Below are 24,794 nucleotides of genomic sequence, written 5' to 3'. Positions count from 1 at the left end.
GTGGTTTAAACAAACATTCTATAGGAATCCTATAGGTCTGGAATTCAGAAAGGTGAAGCCGATTTGACTGTTTTCTGCCTCACAGTGTCTGTCTCAAGCCTCATCTGAGTAGACTCGAACGACAGCTGTTGATTTCCACAGCTGCAAAAGCTAGGGGAGAGGATTTGCTTCCACGATGACTCCTTTCTTCACTTATGTATCTGGAACGGCCAGAGAGCCATCTCTGTGTGGACTGTATACCAGAGCACCTACACATGGCCACTTCTTGAATTAGGCTTCACACAGCACGGCAGGTAGGTTATGAGAAGCAGAGATCCGAAAAGGAAAGGCTGGAGAGCAAGCCTTCCAAGATAACCAAGTGAAAGGAGTATGGCCTCTTCCGACCCCGTCATGAAGCCATGCAGCATCGTTGGAGCTACACTGTATTGATTTCAAATCACTAAGAGAAGCATACTCAAGTGGAAGGGAATTAAGACTCCATTCATTGTGGCAAGACCCCATTACAGAAGAACAAGGGGGATGGAAGATAATGTTGTGAACTTCTTTGTAAAATAAAATCTGCCACAAGAATAGAGAATATACTCTGATAAAAAAAAAAATGAATCCATGATGTACGAATATGAAATAGATAAAGCAGATTAGAAAAAGACATTTAAATTTACATATTGAAACTATAAAGTACTTGAACAACATCAACGAACTTGACCTAACATTTATAAATATATAAATACGCTCTGCTCAATAATAGCTGAATATTTATCAAGATAAACCATAGGCTGGGCTATGAAACAAGTCTTAATAAATGTGAAAGAATTTACCATGACATGCCATAGGACCCAGCAAACATGCTCCTCAGGATTCCTCTGAGAGAAATGAAAACCTAAGGTCACACAGACACCAGTACAGAAATGTTCCTGGCATGTTTATTTGTAACAGTCGGAATACGGAAATAATCCGAAAGTCCCTCACCTGCTGAATGGAGAGACAAGAGTTCATCCAGAAAATGGAATATTACTCAGCAATAAGACAAGATGAACTATTGATATAACAGCAGCAATTTGGATGGACCTCCAGGGCATTATGCGAAATGAAAAGAAGATAATCTCAAAGGATTACTTATTCAATGATTCCACTTTCATGAGATTCTCTCTCTCTCTTTTAAAGATTTTACTTATTTATTTTTAGAGAGAGGGGAAGGGAAGGTGGAAAAAAGGGAGAGAAACATCAATGTGTTTCTTACACACCCCCAACTGGGGAGCTGGCCTGCAAGCCAGGCACGTGCCCTGACTGGGAACAGAGCCAGCGACCCTTTGGTTCCCAGGCCAGCACTCACTCCAGGAAGCCATTACCAGCCAGGACTCGAGATTCTCTTTTCAAAGAGACAAAATTAGTGATGGAAAGCAAATCAGTGGTTGCCACTAGAGTTCAGGAAGCAGTGTGATATATTAAGGAATAACAAGGGATTTTCTTTTTGCTGACATAACAGTTCTGTGTGCTGACTGTGATCATGGTTACTTGAATCATCATGTGTAATAAAATGTCATATAACTACATACACACAAAAGTGCATGTAAAAAGTGGTGAAATTCGGCTAAGACATGTACCTGAGTAAACAGTATTATACTAATGTCAATTCCTGGTTTCCTTAGCTGCAATGAATTATAGCTGTGTGTCCCAATCTTTTTTTCATTTTTGCCCCCAAGGGAGCTCTTTTAGATATTATTTCCTAATGCTCCCCTATGAAATGTTACTATCACAGATATACAGTATCTCTATTTATGTACTGTATGTACAACAGTGCTTTACACATTAAAACAGTAAGATTTTTCTCCCCAATACCAATTTTTGCCCCTTTAAAGGCACTATCATACTCACTGTAGACATGTACCATGATTATTTAAGATAGAATCATTAAGGAAAGCTGGAGAACAGGTACATGAAAATGGCACTAATGTGCAGCTTGATGTATTTAAACTATTTCAAAATTTAGTTATAATAAAAGAATTTTAGAATGTATAAGGAAAAGCAAAGGACCTAGAATACCCAAAACAACCTTGTAATAGAAGAACAAATCTGGATGATTTGCACTACCTGATGAGAAAGTCGTACTACAAAGCTACAGCAAGCATGATGGTGGAAAACTGACCTAAGTAGGAAAAGCAAGTAGAATAATAACAAAATAGAGTCCAGAAATACTTCTCTATATATAGCCTATTTATTTGGACAAATGCACCATGATTAGTCAATGAAAAAATAAAAGTATTTTCAACAAGGTCCTGGATAAACATGAAAATAAAATCAATCTGAACCCTCTGACCCTCAAATTTATAGAACCCACAAAAGTTAATTTGCCCTGGGTCATAAATTAAAACCATTAAACAAAATTAAAAGGCAAGCCACAGACCAGAAGAAAGTGTTATATATATTTATATATATATATAAATATATATATAAATATATATATGACAAAAGACTTGATTCAAATATATAAAGAACTCCTGCATATCTATAACAAAAATACAAACAACCCAATAAAAATAGGAGCAAAGGCTTAGTGGACACCTCAAAAAGATGATAGACTAATTGTAAATATGTACATGAAAATATGCTCAAAATCATCAGTCATTAAGAAAAGGCAAACGAAACCCATGATATCATTTACACCCACCAGAATGACTAAAATTAGAAACACTGAGAACACCAAATGTTAGGAAGAATGTGGAGAAACTGGAACTTTCGTATATTGCTGGTGGGAGTGTGAAATGATAAACATCATTGGAAAACTACTTGCTACGTTAAGAAGTTAAATTTATACCCAACCTATTTTCCACTTTAAAATATGTAAATAAACCCTGCTAAAGGCTTTTCCATCTGGTAGCATACTAACCATTACATATCAACTATTAACTAATTATGGTTTTACACATACTCCAAAGCCATCTTCAACAATACAAATATTATAGATATGGCACTATTATTCATAAAATTACAGTAATTCCTTCAACGTCAATGTGCAAGGAATTGCACAAGAGCCTATAAAAAAAGAAAATCAAATTTTGAGAGTTTGCTACTATACACTCACATGATTTTTTTTTCTGAGATAAGAGAATCAGAATAATGCCACCAGGAAAAATTTCCAAAGCTCTAACTTCTCAACATTCTATCACCACCTGAAAGTCAATTTTCGCCTTTTTCACTGGCTGAACTTGTTAGCTCAGATTTTGCTCTGGGGCTCACATGTTCCTGCAAATATGGCAGCACTAGATTACAAGGCTACTGGCAACGGTACTTGCCAGGAATCCACAAAGCGAACAGTGAAGCAACTCAGGATTTTACAGAATCTTCACTGGAAGGACGTGACACCTAAAGGGCAGGATATGCCTTTTCAATAATAAAATTGTTTTTAATTAACTAATTTGATTCTTACTTAGATACTGTCCCTTTTTAACATTTTAACTTCCTAGTTTCATTTATTTGCTCCTAAAGATATTTCCCTGCTCCTGTTTACTCTGGAGGAAAGACAAGAAAACTATGTAGTCAATTTCCAAGTCTCCTCATTAGCAAGTTTCAATCTTCAGGTCCTTCTTCTTTACTTCATACCAAGAGTTTCAAAATGAAGATCCCCAGAAAGGTGGCATCGTGTACAGCACAAGGCCAGAACTCTCAATCACCACCATCACACCAGGAAGCTAGACAGACTCCAGTTCCCCTCAAAAAGACAAAGATATGGATGCTTCTGAGCAGATTTTCATGTTCTTGCTAAAATGATACGGTAAAATGAGGAAGCGGGTGGGGTAGGCAGATATCCTTAGACAGGGAAACTTAAGAGAGTGATCAGTGTTCCTTTTACCTTCTTCCCTTTTGTTGTATACTTGAACTGATACAACAAAAGAAAAAAGAAAATCAGTCGTAGGAGAGATTACGCCCTGCACCCCCAATATTCCAGCCTGCCTCTGTTTATGAAACCTCAAGATGAGGGAAGTAATGGCCAATAGTCTTCCCAACAGCCCTCTCAGATAAGTATTTTGATTCCATTTTGCAGCTGAAGAAGTAGATGGCAAAGTCAAGATCATGGAACATAGGTCCCACATCTTCTTCCACAGCACTATGACACACCTGAGATGGCAACCTGTTTAAGGGATTTCAGCAAACAAGCTTATGTGAGCTTCCAGCTATGCTGAAGCATGGAAACCCTTAGGCAACTGCTGTTTGTTTCAGAAGCATCATTTTGAACAAGCAAAATTCACAACCGCAGAGTTCTCATTTTTTAATTTTAAATTCCATTTAAAGTTAAATGGCATTCTGATTCTCTGATTTATACCATGCAGAAAATTATTTACAGAAAAAGCAAAAGGAGTTATTTGTCAGTGGGCTGAGAAATACCTTCAGAGTCAATTAATCAGCAACAATCTGATTTTTTAAATAAGTTCAAACTCTTACAAAATACAAAAAGCACATCAATGAGGTAGATGTGCCTATTTCTGCTTAGCTCTTGGCTCAGAGACCACCCATGTCCCACAATTGTAAGCTTCATTTGAACTTCTTTGTCCTATAAGCTCTCACTGCTAAGAAACACCTAGTTCACTCTAAATGTGCCCATTTCCCAAAAAGCATCTATTTCTTGGACTTCAGATTCTGAAGATTGGTGGGTATGAAAACTTCCTCTTCCACCCACATTACTTTAACCAAGATGAGGCCAGAGAGACAACAAATCTAAAAGTATACCAAAGCAGGAAATCAATTTATGCATAAGACATGCCAATTTTAGAAATGTGCTGCAATCTCCACTGAGACGATGGTTTCTTAAATAAAAAGGTTTCACATTTATTTCTTTGGTGAAACGTCAAGACTATCTTTTCCTACAAGCAAAGTTTCCCATTGATATCTACTAGAAAATCAGCAGTGTTACAGGAGAGACAGAAGGAAATATGTGAGAAAGCAATAAAGCAGAGCATGCCTGTGCCTTCTCAGCAATAATAGCTTGTTTTTTCTCTAATGTACATCTAGAACATGGTAGATATTCTCAAACCTATGAATGTTCCTCAGTGCCTCTGGCCACCTTATCTCTACCAGTTCTTCTTCTTCCTCTTACAATATGTCACTAAATGTATACAAAGAAACATGTACTGTTTTAATAATGGAGTGGGGACATTACTTTTCTATTAAGAAGTTATTCAACCTTTGCTCCAGAATCACTCACAATATTATTCTTGGTACGGCCTTCAGAGTCAGTTTGAGTTAACATGAAAACCAGTTCCATAATAGAACTTCTTTTCTATAATATAACTTTTGGGGGCGGAACAGCATTTCCCAGAATGAGCATCTTCCACCTTCACCAGACTGATTTTGGTTAACCCTGGCTGAAATTCAAGTTCACCTTCTGAACAAAAGAAGGATATTAAGGTGAATGTACTGTAGATGCTGAAGGCAAATTTTAAAGGAGTCTCAAAAATATTCTGAACAATTGTAATACTATTAGGAAAAGTATAAACGCTTCTAAGATGAAGATCTGCTCTTATTCCTTCTGTGGCAATCCCATGAGGTTCTGTCTTTAAAGATTGTGTTTATTATGCTGAGTTCTCGGTGCTTGTCTCTATCTCCAAATCTACTCTATGCATATTTTCCAGCACATACTGGTAATTTCCATGTTCCACCAGCATCACAATTCCAGGTTAACACTTCTACAATTCGAATCTTCATTCTGCCATCCCAGTGGTTATGTTATCCTTCTCATCTAAAAAAAGATGAGCTTACGTTTCTATAGCACACAGAAGCAGCACAATACGTACTTGCAGAAGGGAAGAAGGGGTCATAAGAATGAACTGTTTCACAACCATCACCACACGCAGGAGGAGGTATTATGAAGAAGCTGAGGTTCATAAAGCTCAAAGCAATCTTGCAATATGACCCAGCCAATAACTGGTAAAGTCAAACTCCAGCTCAATCTCCTGTCTTTATTTTCTATCTTCTGCCTCTTAGTTTTTTATGAAAGTTTACTTATTTACAATCAAACCCAATACTCGTTCCATCCTAAGTTCTCCCTGACCCCAGCACCTGAAAGTGACTTCTCCCTCCTCTAACCCCAAGATTTTGCGGTCACCAATACTATGGCTCTAATCTCATTTGGACTTACAATGTTTCACATCAACTATCTGTGTAATCCTCTCCTGATAGATGAGTGGTTGCTATGGACTAAATTGTGTCCCCTCTCACCGCCAAAATTCATGTTGCAGCCCTAAACCTAAATATGACTATATTTGGAGATAGGGCTTTCATGAGGTTAAGGTTAAATGAGATCATACAGATAGGGCCCTAATTTGATAGGTGGCCTCATGAGAAGGGGAAGACCCAGTAACAAAATAGGTCAGCACCTTGATCTTGGACTTCCCAGTCTCCCAAACTCTGAAAAAGTGATTTTTGCTACTTAAGTCCCCCAGTCTATGGTATGTTCTTATGGCAGCCTGAGTAGACTGGCAGATTCTGGTACCAAAAGTTCTCAATTCTGACTGCATCTAACAACTGCCAAGGGGGCTCCCTAAAATTCTGATACCTGCACCCTACCACAGACCAGTTAAAGCAAAAATGCTGGGGCAAAACTCAGGCATTGGTACTTTTAAATGCTTCCCAAATACTTCTAACATGAGGCTAGATTGAGAACCACTGCATGAAACTGAAGTTCGATGAGGTAAGAGATCATGCCTAATTCATCTCTTATTACTCCCTCTAACTTCTAGCACATGATAAACATGCAATAAAACTGTTTAATAAATGACATATTTAGAAGTTGCAATACTTGATAATTACAGATATTCATTCTGTGAACAAGTATTTATTAGTTACCTACTATGTACCAATCACCATATTAGGAACTGTATATACAATAATGAATAAGACAAGCAAGGTTCCTTATTCTGCAGCATAAACATTTCAAATGATATATTTCAATTAATTGTTCTTAGTTAATGCATAGTTAACACATCCCTTGATCTATAGAAACCTCCTAGTAACAGTTCTTTAGAAAAATACAATGAGGTGTAGTAAATATCACATTCTTAATTTTTTTTTTCCTTCAGTCTCTTTACTTAAAAATGTAAATATAATTGGGGATGGTGGAGAAGTTTAACTTGGGAATCAACATTCTTATTTGGGCACAGTTTTGTTTGGTCCACTTGTGTCAGGTACAAGGTTAATAGTTCTCACATATTTAACATCTATAAACCTAGAGACTTCTACAAATATGCTATTAATGCCCCTATACCAAAATAATGACAGTAATCCAGTAAATGAAACATAAACTTGGAGTTACTTTTTCCTGTGGTGAAATTTCTGTGCTGAGTCAAGAACCCCTCGAAACCAATTCCCAATATTTACAATCATAAAATTTTAAGGAGGCAGCCTTAGCCAACTAATATATCTCACTCTCCCTACCCCTCATCTTCAAACCTTAGATCACACCTTTTAGAACACTTTAAGGGCATGAAGTTAACGGCAAAGTCTAAAACCAGAAATCAGTCCTACTACCTCCCAAATTCAACGCGGTGCTATTTCCATAACAGTGCAGTGTCTCCCTGTGAATGGAGGGTAACCTCTTACTGTCTAGGTGTAATTAACTGGCCTGTCCTTTCTAATCACCTAGTTTCTAAGCAAGTTAGTTAAAGAAGTGAAATCATACAAAAAACATGTACTGTTTACTACACAGGTAGAATATTCCCATTTTCACATCCTGATTTTCTTCATCTCTCAAACTACTTGATATAGACACATCCCATTGCTAGGTTTCATTTTATTTCTCAAGCAAAAACACCCTACATCTAGAATAAAAGAAACTCTATATTGTACCCAGGTTATGTGTTATCTTCGTAGGTTTATTTTTTTTAATTCCAAATATTTTTTTATCTTTATTTTTTTTTTTGAGAGATTGGGGGTGGTGACAATAAAGAAAAGCTTCCTATGAAACTGATTTTAAGGTGAGGTATGAAAAATGAACAAGAATTAGACAGATTTGGGGATGGAGACGAGAGGGAAAAATCCACAAATCAGGAACAGCAGGTCAAATTGCCTAGAAGCAAAATAACAAAGCACAGTTTGGCATATGTTAAGTATTCCTTAAGCCAACGTTATTCACATTCAAACTGTTTTACCACAACCCTACAATACTTCACATCTGGATGCTGCACACACACCTGTGTGTATGTATATATTTGTGCAAGTATCCCTTCCTACTCGACCTATCACTATACAAACTCTCACTACCCAAAACTAAGGTTCCTAATAAAGATATATTAGTTTCAGGGTAGAGTTGGTATCCCTCCTGTAAGAGAGAATGTAGAAGCAGTCATATCTACACCCTTGAACATGGTCCCTCTGTGTAGTTTTTCCTAATGCTGACTCCTTTCCCAACTCCTGCAGTGGGCAATGGCTGAGAGGTGGCACAAAACCCTGCTCCCTTGCCTCCAAAGCAGGACAGCCCTTGTACTTTGTTGTGCACCAAAGCTATTTAGGCTGAGACAGGCTTTCCCTAAAATCGTCTTACTCAGCTTCCTCCCCTTCTTTCCTGTTCCCCTCACTCCACAGGTTTTTTTCCTAAGAGTACTCCATTAACACGTCACTTGCGTGTGGTACCCAGACCTGGCACCCAGATTTTGTTCTTTAATATCTTGTCCAAATAAAAGGAACAAGGGCTTGTTGGAGAAATGACTAATTCTATGGATGGGCCAGGGAAGATACAATGCTCCAAAATAAAAAATAATAAAAATAATAGTAAATAAATAATAGTAATAATAATAATAATAATAATAATAATAATAATAATAATAGGAGCACATCACAAGGACCCAGAAACTAGTTTGTAGGAATCTGATTGGCCAAATCTGGGAAAATGTGAGCATCGAAATAATTACATACAGTAACAAATTATAAACTATTGACAAAATAGGAATTCATAAGTCCACACCAATAATAAATCTATAATTAAACAAGAAATAAAGTGAGCTCTTGCTAAGAGCAAAATGTCACCAACCACCTAATAAGGATGGAGAGAATACTGGAGGTAGAAAATCACTACTTTGCAACCACCATAGAAAAGACTAAATAAGGCAAAAATCATCAATGGATGCTGAATCAAAGGGGAATTTTTGATGATGAACAAACATTTGCAAAGTCTTAAATGATCTGCCCACAGATAACTTATTAACTGAAAGAGAGGAAAAACATATCAAAACAAATTGAACAAGACCTTGATGGCACGATCAAAATTCACACCACCTGTGAGAGAGACAACGACACATCATGTGCCTCGTGCCGCCAGACACAATACCCTGAGAAAGACACATTGCCACTTACCCAGCATTTGGCTGGGATTGCATAACCTCCATCTAATCAAATCAGATAAACACAAAATGAGGAAAGTTCTATACGTCACTCCCTTACCTAAAAAGTTCCAATGTCTTCCCCGTTGTTCTTAGAATAAAATTCAAATCCCTTGAAATGGTTTGCACAACTCAAACCCTCCAATGCCACAGCACACACTCCTCTTTGATCTCAATGGCCTTGTGCTTTTTTGCTTAAGCCAATGTTTTTCAACTTTCCGAGAACCACTCATTAGAGGGCTGGTAAAGTAATCTGGTGAGAGAAACAATGTATTTTCCAGTGCAAATACACTCTGAGGAGTTTAGATATATATAAAATGTAAAGGTTAACCAGATTTTTAGTTCTACTAATACAATGTATGTCTATATCTGAGAAGATGCTATGGAGTTACAGTAGCAATCCTAAAATCAAAATTTTTCTAATCAACTATATAATCTTTTACATATTTTTCATATAATAATGCTCAGAAAAAGGTTCTTCAAATCTCTTTATATGTCTAATTCAAAAATTTAAGGTTGCCAGTAAGTCAGAGTGCTAGTACTCCCAAAGGTAATCTACCTGCATCCCCACTGGAACCACAAAAAGAACCCACACAACCCTAAGACTCCAAGAGCTGCCATAATGACACCCTCCCACGACACATATACCTTAAACATCTACTAATACAATGTCATAAAATTCCTGATCCCACTTTCCACCCCATGAGCCTTATCACTGTTCCGCCATCACCCCCTAATTAGATTTCTGGGACAAAACACCAATGGAAGAACAGGGATGAACACACAGACGGGAGACACACACACAGACAGGGGGACACACACAGACGGGGACACACACACACACATACACACACACGATTTCAGGAAACCTTTCATGCTGCCATTGTTCTACTACACAAAAGTAGAAAACAAATCCACATTAACTGACGGGGGAAGGGACACTTCTTACCCTGCTAAAAGAAAAGTGGCAGAAAAAGGGGAAAGGAATATCTTCTAGTTACAAGAGGATGTCAAAAATCAAAATTATCAGGCCCAGATTTCTAAGAGTTGTCACCTGGGTATATAATCACATCAGAAATTTATCTGGAATCTGGGAATAGCAAAGGCCTAACCGGGTGTTCTTTCAGGAATGGCACTGAGTTATTTTACAACTTGTTAGGGGCAGTTTAACTTCTAGAATTTTGTTCACTATAGATAGAAATAATTTCTGACCAGTGGAAAAGATAGCCCCAAAAGATTATAGTTTATGGTTCTGCTTTAAATAAATAAGATTTCATCTAACCCTACTGTGGGTTATAAAACTGTCTATCTAGCTTCTCTATTGTTTTTTGAACTGTTTTTTACATTTTACTGGTTGCCTCTCTAATTAACAAGTTGAAGAAAATCTTCAACACATATCTGCATAAGTAATAAATAATTTTACCTTTATGAAAATTCTACTTTAACAAGCACCACTTTTAACATTGTTTCTAGATATAATCACGGGTTATACGTTCAAAATAAACCACCTTTTAAATTTTCAATCACCTACATTTGACTGGATTTTTAAAATATACAATATTTGTAGAAAGGGTTATAAAAAGAAAACTACTAACCTGTAGTAAGTCACTATGTTTAAGTCCTACTAAAGAAAAAGTTACAGTATATATTTCTCAATTATTATTATGCAATCACAGGTCCATTTACAGCTAAAGATGTAGAGAATCTATTCTGGAAATAGGAAGATTAGAAAACAAAGAAAACTAAGCTGAAAGACCAGTCAATAAAACTGGGAGAGTTCAGAACAGTGGTTCTCCTTGACTCTGCAGATTATATCTACGGAATATTTTAAAATGTCAGGAACTTGGGAAAATAACCCAGGCACTAATAATTTTTTAAAATGTACCGTCTCTCTATAGCCACTTTTCCTAAGTGTTTTAGACTCTCTCCAGCTTTCCCTCCCTGCAATCAAATAGTAAGAGAAAATAATGAACATAATGATAGCTGATAAACTTACAAAGAATGCCATCATTACCTCTATGTTAACAAAAAGGAAAATAGTTTAAATAAAACTATATAAAGTATGTAACCTATATTTCATTGTGGGGTTCAGAGTTTCTTGAGAAAAATGAACCCTACAATTACTTAAAAGCTACTGCCAAATGAAGATCAAACTGGTATGAAAAATCTCAAAAAAAAAGTAATATAAACCAATGGGAAAACAAATTTTGCCATATAAACCCCATCTAGCATAACTACCTACCCAGTATGGGTACATACCATTCATTGTGGACTATAAAAAGCAAGAGAAATATCAAAATGTGATTCTATGCTTCAACTTATGGACCAAACAAAAGTAAGTTTTAAAAAAAAGGCTTCGATAGATTTGTATTTTGAATTTAAACAGATAAAAACATTTTCTAAAATCTTTCTTCTTGCTGACTTCACTTTTCTACTTTCCATTCCAATCTTGTTTCCATCCCCGCTTCTAAGTTTCCAACGATCTTGTCATGAGATCTGACCGTTACCATCCACCCGATGCCTCTGTTTCCCTCACCACCCTTACTCTGTGCAGCAGCAAGTCCTGTCAGTTTCTACCATCTCCTAGTCTGTATTCCTTTCACTCTGACCCCTCTACAATGCATGCCACTGCAGCCGGGGTAGGAAAGACGTAAATTATGCCATTAAATAACTTTAAAATTACTGATATATTATGCCCTCCTTAAAAACCTCCAAAGGCTTTTGTAAACATCAGAAAAAGTCCAAATGCTTTCTTATCACAGCCTTCAAGGCCCTGCAGCATCTGGCTCCTACCTGCTTTCCCAACACCCTTCCTTAGGATCTCCTCTGCACTCATTCCAGTCAAGTACTTTAAGCATTTGCAACATTGACTGCCTGGCATATTCTTTCCATACCTCTTCACATGACTGCTTATCCTTCAGATTCCAATTCAACTGACACTTCCTCGAAGAATTCTTTATTTAGCACTATTTAAAGTAGTCCTCTCTTGGCCATCTATCACAGGACTGCTTATCTTCTTCATAATGTTAATCACAATCTGTAAACCTGTGTATCTAAGGTGGGGGAATGGGAGTGGTCTTCTTTCTTCTACCACCAGAATACAAATTCTATTGCAAGCAGGGATCTTGTTTGTTCTACATACCGGTTTCCTAGGGCCTAGAGCAATACATGGCATATAATGGGCACTCAACAAATAAGTGTTTAATCAACAAATACTCAAGCGAATGCAGGGTCTATACCTATAGCACTGGACTGAAAACGAAATTTCCCGAGTTCTGTCCAGACTTGGCTCTTCCAGCAAATAGCTGTGTGGTCTTGAGCACACCACGAGATTGGAGTGGATTAAGAGTCTCTGGACAGTAAAAGAGGAGACAGTAAACATGAAGATTTTTTTCCCTTAAATTTCCCTGTCTAAATTAAAAAATAAACACATGAAAGCCTTTAACTTATGGGTGTCTCTCATATATATGAGATTACTATGTCACCTCCAGCTCCGAAATACTAGAATGATATAAACCTCAATCTACTTTCCAGTCTGAACTTCCCATATCCATCCCTCCTCGACACTGCTGCTCCCACCAACCAAATCAAGGTATTCACCCGGCGACCAAACGTCACACTGTGCACTTTGCAGCTTACACATTTGTTCACTCTGCCACATCTTTGCCAACTTGGACCACTATAAATTCTGTCTTTCAAAGCTCAGATCAATTGTTAACTCATAATGTCTGGTCCAATCAGCTAGCCCAACATAGGTTTGATCATTATGTATGTGTTCTCGAAGTTCTTTTATGCTTCAAGTTCTTTTACCCTGTTTCCTAATCTGTAAAACGGAGATCCTAGTATCTATTATACCACGCTATTGTTATATAATTGAAAATACATAGTTTGATAATAAACTGTTCAATAAATGTATTGTCAGCTCCACGTATTTTTCTTTCTCCTTGAGGTCCACTACAGTGACTTTTTCCATTTCCGAATCTCCAAAAGTTTGAGTCCATTTCTCCTCCCAATGCCTTGTGTTTTCACATCCGTAAAATAAAGGGAATGGATTAGACAAATTACCATCCCCTGCAAAAATGAGTTCTCCTAACTATATTCTTACATAAATAGCCTAAAACAGATACCACAGCTGAGCTTCCTTAAGGAAGGAATTCGAGAGGAACTGAAAGAAACTACTGTTGCAAATGGAAGTGCGTGGAAGCACTTAAAATAATAGTGATGACGACTTTGGTGATCCTTTCCAAAGAAACTGCCTCTTGCCATAGTGATGGATCCTCTGTACTGCTGTTTTCTAAGTTGGGCTACAAATCTAAAGGAGTCTATGCCCCAGAAGGGCGAAAAAATAGAATGAGGCTGAAGATACCAGCCGCGTTAAGGAGGAAAATGTAAGTCACAAATGGACTAGAGCTCAGACAAGAAACCCAATGCCTTTCCCTAATCCTAACACAAACCGCAAAGAGCGGGGAGATGACCTGTGACCGAAGGGAAGAAAATGGAGCTGGCCAAAAACCCTAAGCAGGATGGTAGGCGGGAGGGGACATCTGCGGAAGCGGTGCAACCTCAGAGCTCGACATTCTTCCTAGGCCGGCCCCCAGCCCGCAGGCCTGCGGTTAGAGACACTGGCCAAGACTCCAGCAACCCCCGCTTCCCGTCCGCGTACCTGCCGGGTCAACCGCCATTGTCGGCGACAAACGAAGGCAGCCGGGTGGCCACTCCCAGGCAGGGGGCGGGGAGGGGAGGAGCCTCGGCAAGGCTGCACGTGCTGCCACCCAGCGCTTCCCGCCGGAGGAGGAGGAGGAGCGTGGATGCCTTTCTCAAAGCGCAGCAGACTCCTTTCCCTTTTCCCTAGTCGCTACTTCCGCCGCTCAGTGCGCCTGCGCTCTCCTGGCCCCGCCCCTGATCTTGTAAAGAGTGGAATGGACTTCACAATGGGAAATGACCGGGAAGGGGGCGTGGCTGCGCGCGCGCCTTGGGGGCGGGGCCGTCTCGAATCAGCGCAGCCTAGCCTTGGGCGGAGCAGGACCCCCTCCGCTGGCTAGCTTGGGTCTCTAGGGGCTGGAGCGGAAGCTGTGGGCCTTTGAGACTGCACCTCCCTTAATGTCTCGAGCTAAATCGAAGCCCCACCCTCCACACCCGCTTTAGGAGAACCAGAGGAATCATCCTGTTCCTTTATTTTTTTCTTCGTTGACGTTCATTCATTTATAAATGTCTATTTCATGCTTGCCAGGTTCCAGCCATGGTTTTGAATACTACGGGAAAAAAATTGAATGAGTATAAAGTCCCCTTATTTTCTAGGAGCATGGTTTTGAAAGGGGAGTCAGATAAAAGCAATACGCTTTTAAATGTGATAAAAGCCCACGCGCGAGATATACACACCTCCTCATACCATAAAGTTGGTATAATGCGTGCAGTGTCATTATTTCTTTCCCAAATCAGCAGCCTGTGGCTCCCTTGGAGGTTCAAATTTAAAATTGGGCGCTAGGGGTAGTTCTGTTTAGTGAAATAATATCCTCAGGGCGTACTGTTTGATTTGGGTGATGTTACAAATCCCGACTCTAATAAAGCTGTATTTATTGTGAAGAAAATGAAGGTGGTAACCATCCTCCTTAAGATCCCCAATTACCCCCTTCTCAATAGAAGAAATCTTTTGGTGACAGTTATGCCCATTTCCACTCACAACTAGCCCTCAGAAATGCTTCCTTGTCATATCCACGTTTAGCTAGCGCGAGCCTCCAAAGGATGACGTGCTGCAGCCAGGGACAGATGGGACAGATGTTAGAAAAACAAGGAGCAGCTGCTTCTTCCCTGCTAGGGATTTAGGGCTTTCAAAATGATCCCCTCCCCACCTACCTGCAGTCCCTCCTCCCCTGCTGCTGCTTCCGCCTGGTCAGTTGGCAGAAAAGCTGACGCAGTTGAGCAGGGCTGGGAAAGTGGGTCTCTGCTCAGCAGGTCTTCCGTTTAAGGGCCTATTTGGGCATAACAGTCCTTATTACAGCTGTAGGTTGAGGTGCCAAGGTGAAGAATTAATGTTTCATTCAGCCAGGCAGGAAATCGGATCCTTTTCCTTGTATGTTTTATAAATGTGCTTTAAAATACACCGATTTCATTCTGGTGCCTCTTTTGTTTTTCTGCAGGTGAAGGATTTAATTTAGAAAGTAAATCTATTTGAGGAGATGATGTGGCTATAAAAACACAAGTCAGACGCACAGTTAAGTAATTACACGAAATCTTATACGCAAAGGACCATCATTGTAAAGGGGAAACTTGGAGAGCTTCAGTCAAAGACCTAGGTGCCAACACCACCTGAACCTACACCATGACCTATTAGCTTTCTCACTTAAATAAGTTCCAATGTTTCTCTGGACTTTAGTTTCTAATTGGAAGGTTGTTGTGAGACATAAATGTAATATCGTATAACACTGTTTTAGTAATTGAAAGGCCACTTCTATAGTTTTTGCCATACTGAGTATCACTCCAGCCATTATTATTTAGTAATTTTTATTTAAATCAACCCACTTAAAAGAAGAAAAAAAAAACCTTTAATAAGCACTAACCACTTTAGCCTTAAGTAATACCTGTAAAGTCATAGGTTTTGTGTGTCCCATAAAATGGACTGCCAGCCACATCACACTATGAGAAGCACTAGTGAAAGTTGCACTTCAGTGCCTGGTATGTAATGGTGTATCCCTCTCCTCTCTCACATTATTCTAGATCATTTGAGGCCAAAGTCTTTACAGTCTAACTGGGAAACATAAGTCATTTCTTAAAAAGTTAAATCATAGAAATTTAAATTGCAATTAAAAGCAGAAGAAACTTCCTAATATGTCACATTATTAATTGACAATTCTTTAGACAATAAATGCAATAGGCACATAAAGAGAAAGAAGAACATCTTGTCCTGGAAATTAGGAACTATGTATTATCCAACCATGATCCCTAGGGCTCAGATAGTATCTGTCACCTAAATGCCCCACAGTAGCCTTTCACAAAGGATTAAATGCCAACCAAGATGGTTAGAAAAGACTTCAAAGATGTGGTAGAAATTATGGTTGGCCTTGAAGGATGGGTAGCCTGCATAGGGCTGAGAAGAAGGCATGTCACACTAGGAGAAAAACAAGAACAAAAGATTTGAGATGTTCTTGAAAGATAAGCAGGGCACGGAAAAGGGAGTAGGTAAGAAATGGAACCATATGAAGGTGGAAAATGCAGGGCTGCATGGTAGACATGTGGAGGGCAATGCTCAAAAACACTTTAATGAACTTGAAGATTTGGAAAACTGGGATAAATGAAAATGAGACTGATGTATGTTAGAAGGGACCAGATTCCCAAAGCCTTAAACATTAGACTGAAGAATGTTTAAATTTGTTACTATAGGCAATCAGAAGCTGTTGAAGGTTAACAAATAGAAAAATGGCACTGTGGTCAAAGTGATGTCTTCTAAAGATTTTCTGCAGGATAAATTTAGGTGGTGAGGAGAGACCTAGGAGGTAAGCCAAAGAGTAAACAGGCTATTGCAATAGTTCAGGCAGGATTGGAAAACAGCTGAAACTAGGATATATAGAAACCTAAAAAGAAAGGATGGATGTAAAAGTAACTGCAAAGGAAGAATCTAAACTTTATAATTGAACTTAGGAGACTAGCACAAGGAGTCAGAAATAATTTCTAGATAATTCCATTCCTAGACACATAACAATATATATACAGACACATGAGAATATTGTGGCAATGCATCCATTCATGCTTCAAGATCTGCCCTTGATCCTCATTACTGGGGAGCAACATTGAGACACACCAGTTAGGAGAAAGTTGCAATAATACAAGTGAACAAGAATAATGGTTTATCAACTGTAGAGGATATGAAATAAAGGCAAAGTGAGCTATGTAGTATACAGACTATACATTAATACATATGTATTTATATGGATTTCCAAGGCATGGGCAATGACAAATATCTAAATTGTTTATCCAGTCAGTTCTGATTATACCTATCATTTCTTTTTGCTCTATATTGATATCCAGTTGGTTATTTTAAAATATTGAGGTGGTCAGTTAGCCCCTACTTGTTTCCAGCTTTGCCCAGCATCAGAATTAAAATTTCCACCTATAACTCTGCTCTGCCTTATCTTTGAGCCAATGAGAATTAAATCTGGAAAAATATTAGAAGCCCCCATCCCTACAGTAGATGGACTTTGGAACAAATTCCTGGCTAGAAGATCATTATCCAAGGGGTCCTACTGGCCCTGTCTGCTTTATGAGCTACATGATTTAGCCCCCCAGCCCCCTATGGCCTGTACTGTCTCTGATTTGAATGGGCTTAAGTTTATGATCTGCGATAATAAAGTACCACAGACTGGGTGGCTTAAACAACAGAAGTTTATCTCCTCCCAATTGGAGGCTGGAAGTCCAAGATCATGGTGTCTGCAGGTTTGGTTTCTTCTGAGGTTCTCTCTCGTTGGCTTGTAGATAGTCATCTTCTCTCTTTCTCTTCACATGGTCTTCTCTCCATCTGTGTCTTTGTCCAAATATCCTTTTTTTATAAGGAGGCAACTCGTATTGGATCAGGACCTCATTTTAATAACCTCATTTTAACTTAATTACCTCCTTAAAGACCCTGTTTCCAAATAGTCACATTCTCAGGCACTAGGCTTAGAACTTCAACATATGAATTTTCTAAGACACAATTCAGCATATAACAACACTCTAATTTTTTTTTTTTTTTTTTTTTTACAAAGACAAGAAACCTTCCCTGAATCCCAAATCACTTGGCTAGAGTCCTGACAACCTGCCTAACATTAGTCCCTCCCCAGAGCATTATTACTTTGACCCTGTTTTCCTAGTGTTTGACTAGGGCCTGCTTCAATATGAATAAGGCCTCCGGGTCACTTCAGCCAGCTCCTCTCTGTACCTCATCGCCCACATCCAACTGACCACAACATTTACTCAGTTCTTCCTTAGTATATCTTTATTTCATCTATCAACCACACTGTCATAACATTCGGTCCAGGATCTATCAGCAGCAACCTCCTTTCTCCTGTTCCTCCCATCTTTCTAATACATTTCACTCACAACAGCAAATACAATCATACATTTCTTATATAAAATCTCAGTTGTTCCCCATATAAATAAAATTCATATTCTTCCCTTTAATAAGGTTCACGAAACTTTTTACAAACTAGTCCCAGATACTACAGCCCCCTTTCATAACTTGCCTCCTGTGCTCTGCAATTGCCACTGTATGAACGTACTTGCAATAGTTTTTTATGGAGACTTTTCTGTGCAAAGACGGGTAAAATTTTGTGTTTAAAAACTGGAGTCATTGTAGAAAGAGTGTGTAGTGGAATGAAAAGGGCTTTGAAACTAAACTGCTAAATTCAAATTCCCCTCCCTTTCTTTTACTTTTTAACTTTTTTATTGAGATATAAAATGTATAGAAAATGGCACAAATCTTTGTGCATCTGAATGAGTGTTTACATATGTATACATTTTTGAACTACCATCCGTGTCAAGGTATAGAACATTTCTAGTCACACAGAATGTTCCGTGATACTCACTTCTAGTCAAACCCCACCTAGAAGTAACTACTCTCCTGACATCTATGAGAATTGATTAGTTTTGCCTGCTTTTGAACTTTATATGAATGTAATCATACATATCTGGCTTCTTTGGCTCAGTTCGATAGCTACCAGACTCATTCATGTATCCGTGTAACTATGAGACTCATTCATGAATCTACATATCTGCTTTCCTACTTCTACATTTGATGAATCACTTACCCTCCTCAGCCTAGTTTCCTCAATAACACCATCCCTGCATGATTAATTGAGATAGACAAACACTGAGCATGGTTTCTGGCAAGGGGTAGGCTATTCATAAATTCTAGCTAGTGTTACTGTGATAAACATCTTTTGCTTTTAGAAAACTGTTCTTTTGAACTATTATTGCACTATATTCATGTTTGGTCTTTTTTTTTTTTTTTTTTTTTTTTTTTTTTTACGTGAAAATTCAGAGCTATCCTGCCTTCATGACTGAAATGTAGATAACAATATGTTTAAATCAGGATTATGTGAAACACCCTTCAAATGAACAAAGGGGATTTAACAGTGTGCCCTATCACTTATCAGGTGAGAAAAAGAAGTGTGAAAAAATCACCTCTCACCTCTGCAGAAGGCTTTCTATATTTCATGTTTTGTTTTTACTGTGTATTATTTTCTGGGTGACCTCCTTTGAGACAGACCACAATTTTCTTTGGGGTCAGGGACTTATTTCTTAAAAAATGAAATAATAATGAAGATAAGGATAATACTACAACATGACTTTTATTGGAGTTCTATTACTTTGGTCTTGTGCAGATGCTATGATGCTTTGTAGAATTTCTCACAACAGCTGAAAAATCTTGACAAACAAAAACAGCAGTGTTTTTGTTTTGCACTGAGTCTGAAATATTGGTGACATTCTAGTTAGGTGGCCAGCTGTACTGAAAATATCTCAAGGATCTTTTGCTTATTTAGAGAAAATAAAGTCAAGTCAATGAAAACTTTTAGTGCCCAAATGTCTCTGCACTATTAATCTGACAGAGGACAAACTTTTTGAATTCATTATCTACTCCTCCACCAAACTGGAAAACCTGTTATGTGCCATGCACTATGCTGAGTCCTGGAGAGACCAAGACAAATAAGATGAAGTCTCTATCCTTAAGGAACTTAGAATCTAGAGAGAGAGAGAGACACAACACATTAACAGATAATTATAGTCCAACATGATAGAAGATAACGCGAGAACCTAGAGGAAGGAAAAACTCATTCATATTACATTCATATTATATAAGTGCTGGTATTTAAAGTAAGTCTTAAAGGATGATTAGGTATCCAACAAGAGAAAGACAAATGGAGCCTAACTGACAGCATGTTACTGTATAGAATAGGTTGAAATAGCTAGGTTGGCCGCTATTATTTGGAGCCATATAGACAAGACCCAAGAGGGAAAACAATCAAATGTTGAGAATTGCTGTCAAGCTTCAGTGCTTTTTACTGGTGCTATGTCCAGACAAAATGACCCCACATCACTGATTCTGGTATCTTTATAACAGCTATGAACCAGTGAGTCCAAATGAAAAGCTGTCACAAGCTGAGGCCTTGACCTTCTGTAAAGAAGAATGCGTATACTAATATATTCCATTAACTAGATTCTATGTCAATGATTCAGTGATTCCCAAAGCATGGATGAAAGGTTTCCTATAGAAATGAGGTATTTATGTTGCCAAGTCACAGGACTCTTTGTTCTTCGAGGGGAGAGGCTTTGTCGCATGCACATATGCAGCCCCAGCATCTGTCACAGGACTTGGCACTTGCAATGTAAATGTTTGTTGCATAAGTTCCTGTGAATGAAAAACTTAGGATCACCATGTGAAATTAATATGGACCACATGGTCCATTGATTATCTCTCCTTCCCATCAACCCTATTCTCCTTCCTGTCACTAGCTCTGCCTTAACTTTTGCTCTATTTTGTCCTTTCTGATTTTTGGCTAAAGGTACTTCCAGACTCTACATGTTTTCTGGTCCAGGCACTATCTTATGTAGAACACAAGTAACACATTTCTGGCATTATCTGCTTGGCATCTTGCTCTTCTTGAGGAAACTGCTCCTCCCCTACTTTATTATATGGTTTCCACCAGTGTCCTCATGTCCTTTCATGACATCTCTCTTTAACCATACTCATTTGTCCAAGAATGGGTGTCTGACCTGAAATTGGCCAATGAAGTTTTGCCCTAGGAAATATTAAATATAGGTCTATGCATGCCAGCCCATTTGTCTGATGAGGCAGATATTATAAAATGCAAAATGTAAAAGCCAGTAAGAGACAAGTTTTATGCCATCTAGAGAAAGCTTTCTTTCCTTAGAAAGAAAATGTGATGCCTAACCAAAGTGAGACAAATTCGAGATTGAGAAAATCCAGGTGGAGTTGGAACATTTGGTTGTAGTTACTCTGAGGCTCAGCTCCGGTGCTGCCTTTCTGGGTCTTTGTTTCACTCTTCTTTGAATCACCAAAAACTTGTATATAGGTCATGTCTTGTATGTCTCTCCAGCTCCTGTACGTGACCACTGTTTTTTTGTAGGCTTCAACCCTCATCATATAGGTGCATCTGACAGCACCTTGTATCTCTCACCTTATTCTCTGACATTGCCGCATGGAACACCTTCAGGGACCCTCTCAGCTGTCACACATACATAATCCAGAAGTGCAGGAAAAATTAATAATGCCTCTGTGGCCATCTTGATCAACAGTGAGTGGAATCCAATGGATAAATGAGTCCTGCTTTTTATTTCCTGGGAAGGCAGTTCTGAAGCACATTTTGTAAGACACCTCCAAAGGTCTCATGGTATCCAGCACCAGTAGCGTGTGAAGTGGAAAACTCAATAAAACATCTATATATTTGTCTTTCCCTCTTCCCCTCTTTCACTCTTCCCTTTCCCTCACTCTTGCTCCCTGGGATTATATTCCAAGACAATCCCCTTGTACACAATCTTGCTCATTGTTTCTCTCTTAAAAAAAAAAAAAAAAAAAAAAAAACTGATTCAAGTTTGTTCTTGCTCCTTGCTATTCAAAGACATTGTCCCAATAAATACAAAGACATGCAATGGTTCCCTCATTGACCATAGAATAAGATCACACAGGCAACAGAACTGAATGGGAACACATGGAAATCTGATCCAGAGTTTATGTTCTTAGCTTCTCTGGTGCCATGTAAATGTCTGTCACCTTCTGCATAACTATCAAGTTCTAACTATGCATCATGCCATTGGGAATACATAAAAATCCAGACAGAAAAAACCCAGCCTACTGTCTCCAGTATCATGCCAGTCCTCTATTCGCTTCTTCTTGTCCTGTTGTGAGATGTGTCTAGATACCACGTTTTATTTCACTGTTTATTGTTGAATTTTAAGGTTGTTTCTAATTTTCCTTTTAAAATCAACCCTAAGATAAATATTCTAAAAATAAAATTGTCATCTCTAGTGCTGTTTATTTCTGAAGGATGGTTCCTTGAAGTGGAATATATTGTGCTAATTACTGTGGATAAATTGTCAACAATATAAAGCTGTTTTAAATACATTTGCTAAATTGATACAAACAGGCATATGGATACAACTTAATTTTTACTAGTTGTGATAAATATATTGTGTGCTTGACACACTTTTTATTGTCCCTCTATGAACTATAAGCATATTCTTTCCCATTTTGAACTAGACTATTATTTTTCTTACTGATTTATAGGTTGTCTTTCTATGTGAAATCTTTTTCTATCCTGCTTGTGACTTTTATTGTAATTACTTTCTCTTTTACTTTTATTAGTAATTGTTTGACAACCTTATAGACATATAGAGTATTTTTCTTTTTTATTCCATTATTCAATACTTAGTAAGAGATAACCCATCCTATCTTCTGTATTTATTTCTTCTGTTTTCTGTTTTTTTAATAGTTTGTTATTTAACATCTATTTTCTTTCCTTCCTCTTTGTTTCATTTCATTAAGGTGGGAATTGAATATTTAACTTATTTTTTTCCAAATAAATAACAAATTTTTCTAATACTATATTCCCAGAAAGATTTACTGAATAACCTACCTACCTTTTTCTTTACAGTTTTTTTTTTCTTTTTTTTTAATCTTGGATCTATTTCTAGGCTATTTATATTGTCCATCTACCTGCGCATTTCTGTGACTTTGTCATAGTCTTATCATTTCCAACTGACTCTTAAGTGCTGGATAGGCAAAGTGAAGATACAAATGATATACATTTTTTCTTCCGCTGTGCAACCCGCTTTAGTGCCCTCAGTCTATGGGCAGAGGTGAGGCAATTGTTTAAGGCCACAGTTTGCTTTGGCATGGGGCACTCTGAGGGATCCGGATGTGTGTGGGCAGGCGGAGGGCTGCCATAAATCCAAACCCATGCATTGCAAATTACATTTTCATCTCTTCCAATTTCAGGCCATGTCTCAACACATTTGCCCATTGAACTTACTGAAGGCTCAAGACAAGATCTGTGATTGGTCTGTGTCCAGACAATAAGCAGTGTCAACTGCTTTGACCTTCCTGGTTCCATGCCTGCTGGTTCCTAGTTTGTGAGCAGACAGATGAGCAATGGGCTATGAGAGCCCATAGTCCACTCTCCAGGTTCAGCTAAAGAATCTTGACCTCCCATTCTTGGTTGCAGAGCATGTTGATATTTATTCAGTACAAACCAGCTGGGTCGCCAGGAAGCAGTTTGAGGTGGAGATTAACACACAGCAAATTTATTAGTGAGTGCTCTGGTGGTTAATACTTTTGGAAAAGAAGGAAGAGAAACAGGGTTAGGCAGAGGGAGAAGCTGAGCCATGGTGTCGCCATAATTAGAACTTAGCCAACACCACAAGGAGCTCTGAAGCTGGGATGGCCCTTTAGAACTGTTCTGAATTGGAGCAAGGAGGCTAAGCTTTATATTCCTGCACTGACCAATCATTGATAGACGGCTACCCTAGGAAGGGGCATGGCCTTGAGTGAGATGGATCTCTTCAGTAGAAGTTGTAGCACTAATAGTAACTACAGAAACATAAATTTGCAAGATTCATTCATTACTGGGTGTCCCTCTCTATATCATAAGCTCCAGGAGATGAAGGACCATGTGTGTTTTTAATCACCATTGTAGCCTCAAGCATAGCAATTTTTGTTGTTATTCTTGAGTACCTGGCACACACAAAGCACTCAATAAACAATTGCTGAATAAATAAATGAATAGAAGAGGCAATATTATCCTCATCATCTATAGTTCACAATGAAGAGAGGGGGACACAAAGACATGGCTAATAAATGGCAGAGCTGGGATTTAAATCCACATCACTTTTATTCCAGAGGCCATGCTCTTGCTGCTATGATAGTGTCTTAGCTCAGGCTGCAAACGCAAAATACCATAGACTGGGCGGCTTAGACAAAAGAAATTTATATACTCACGGTTAGGAAGCTGGAGGTCTAAGATCAAGATGCTACCAAGGTTGACTTCTCGTGAAACTTCTCTTCCTCCCTTGTAGAGATACCTTCTCTTTTTGTCTTCATGGGGCTCCTCTTCTTATAAGGACACCAATTGCATCAGATGAAGGCCTCACCCTTGTGACCTCATTTAACCTTTATTATCTCCTCACAGGCCCTAACTCCACTTGCAGTCACATTGGGGGCTAGGGTTTCAACATATGAATGGCAGTGGGGGGCACAATTCAGTCTATCACAGTAAGATTTCCAGGGTTTATTATAAAGACACAAAGATTTAGGGTAATAGACCCTAGGCAGTACTGTGTAGTTATTCAAGAACTTCTGTACTCCTATAATTAAATAAATGCTCCCACTGGTGCCCAATTACATAAAAAAAGAGACAAATAGAAAAATGTTGAAATTAAATG

The 24,794-nt window shown here is 38.4% G+C and overlaps 1 protein-coding gene and 1 pseudogene across 1 annotated transcript in view; both read right to left on the bottom strand.

The window, feature by feature from the left end:
• Positions 1–14,240, bottom strand: part of CMC1 (C-X9-C motif containing 1) — a 60,254-nt gene extending 46,014 nt beyond the window's left edge. Inside the window, exon 1 of the mRNA XM_090284414.1 lies at positions 14,032–14,240. Within this exon, the coding sequence (XP_090140540.1) occupies positions 14,032–14,050 (19 nt within the window). The 5' untranslated portion in view covers positions 14,051–14,240. The remainder of the gene's footprint in view (positions 1–14,031) is intronic.
• An 8,931-nt stretch (positions 14,241–23,171) lies between these two features.
• LOC150005201 (small nucleolar RNA SNORA42/SNORA80 family) lies at positions 23,172–23,317 on the bottom strand (annotated as a pseudogene).
• Between the last annotated feature and the right edge of the window lie 1,477 nt (positions 23,318–24,794).

The sequence above is a fragment of the Furipterus horrens genome, unplaced genomic scaffold (assembly GCF_987537825.1).
Source record: "Furipterus horrens unplaced genomic scaffold, mFurHor1.1.pri manual_scaffold_7, whole genome shotgun sequence".
Classification (NCBI taxonomy): Eukaryota; Metazoa; Chordata; class Mammalia; order Chiroptera; family Furipteridae; genus Furipterus; species Furipterus horrens.
Note: the sequence above shows the minus strand (reverse complement) of the source record. Positions and strands in the feature narration are given on the sequence as shown.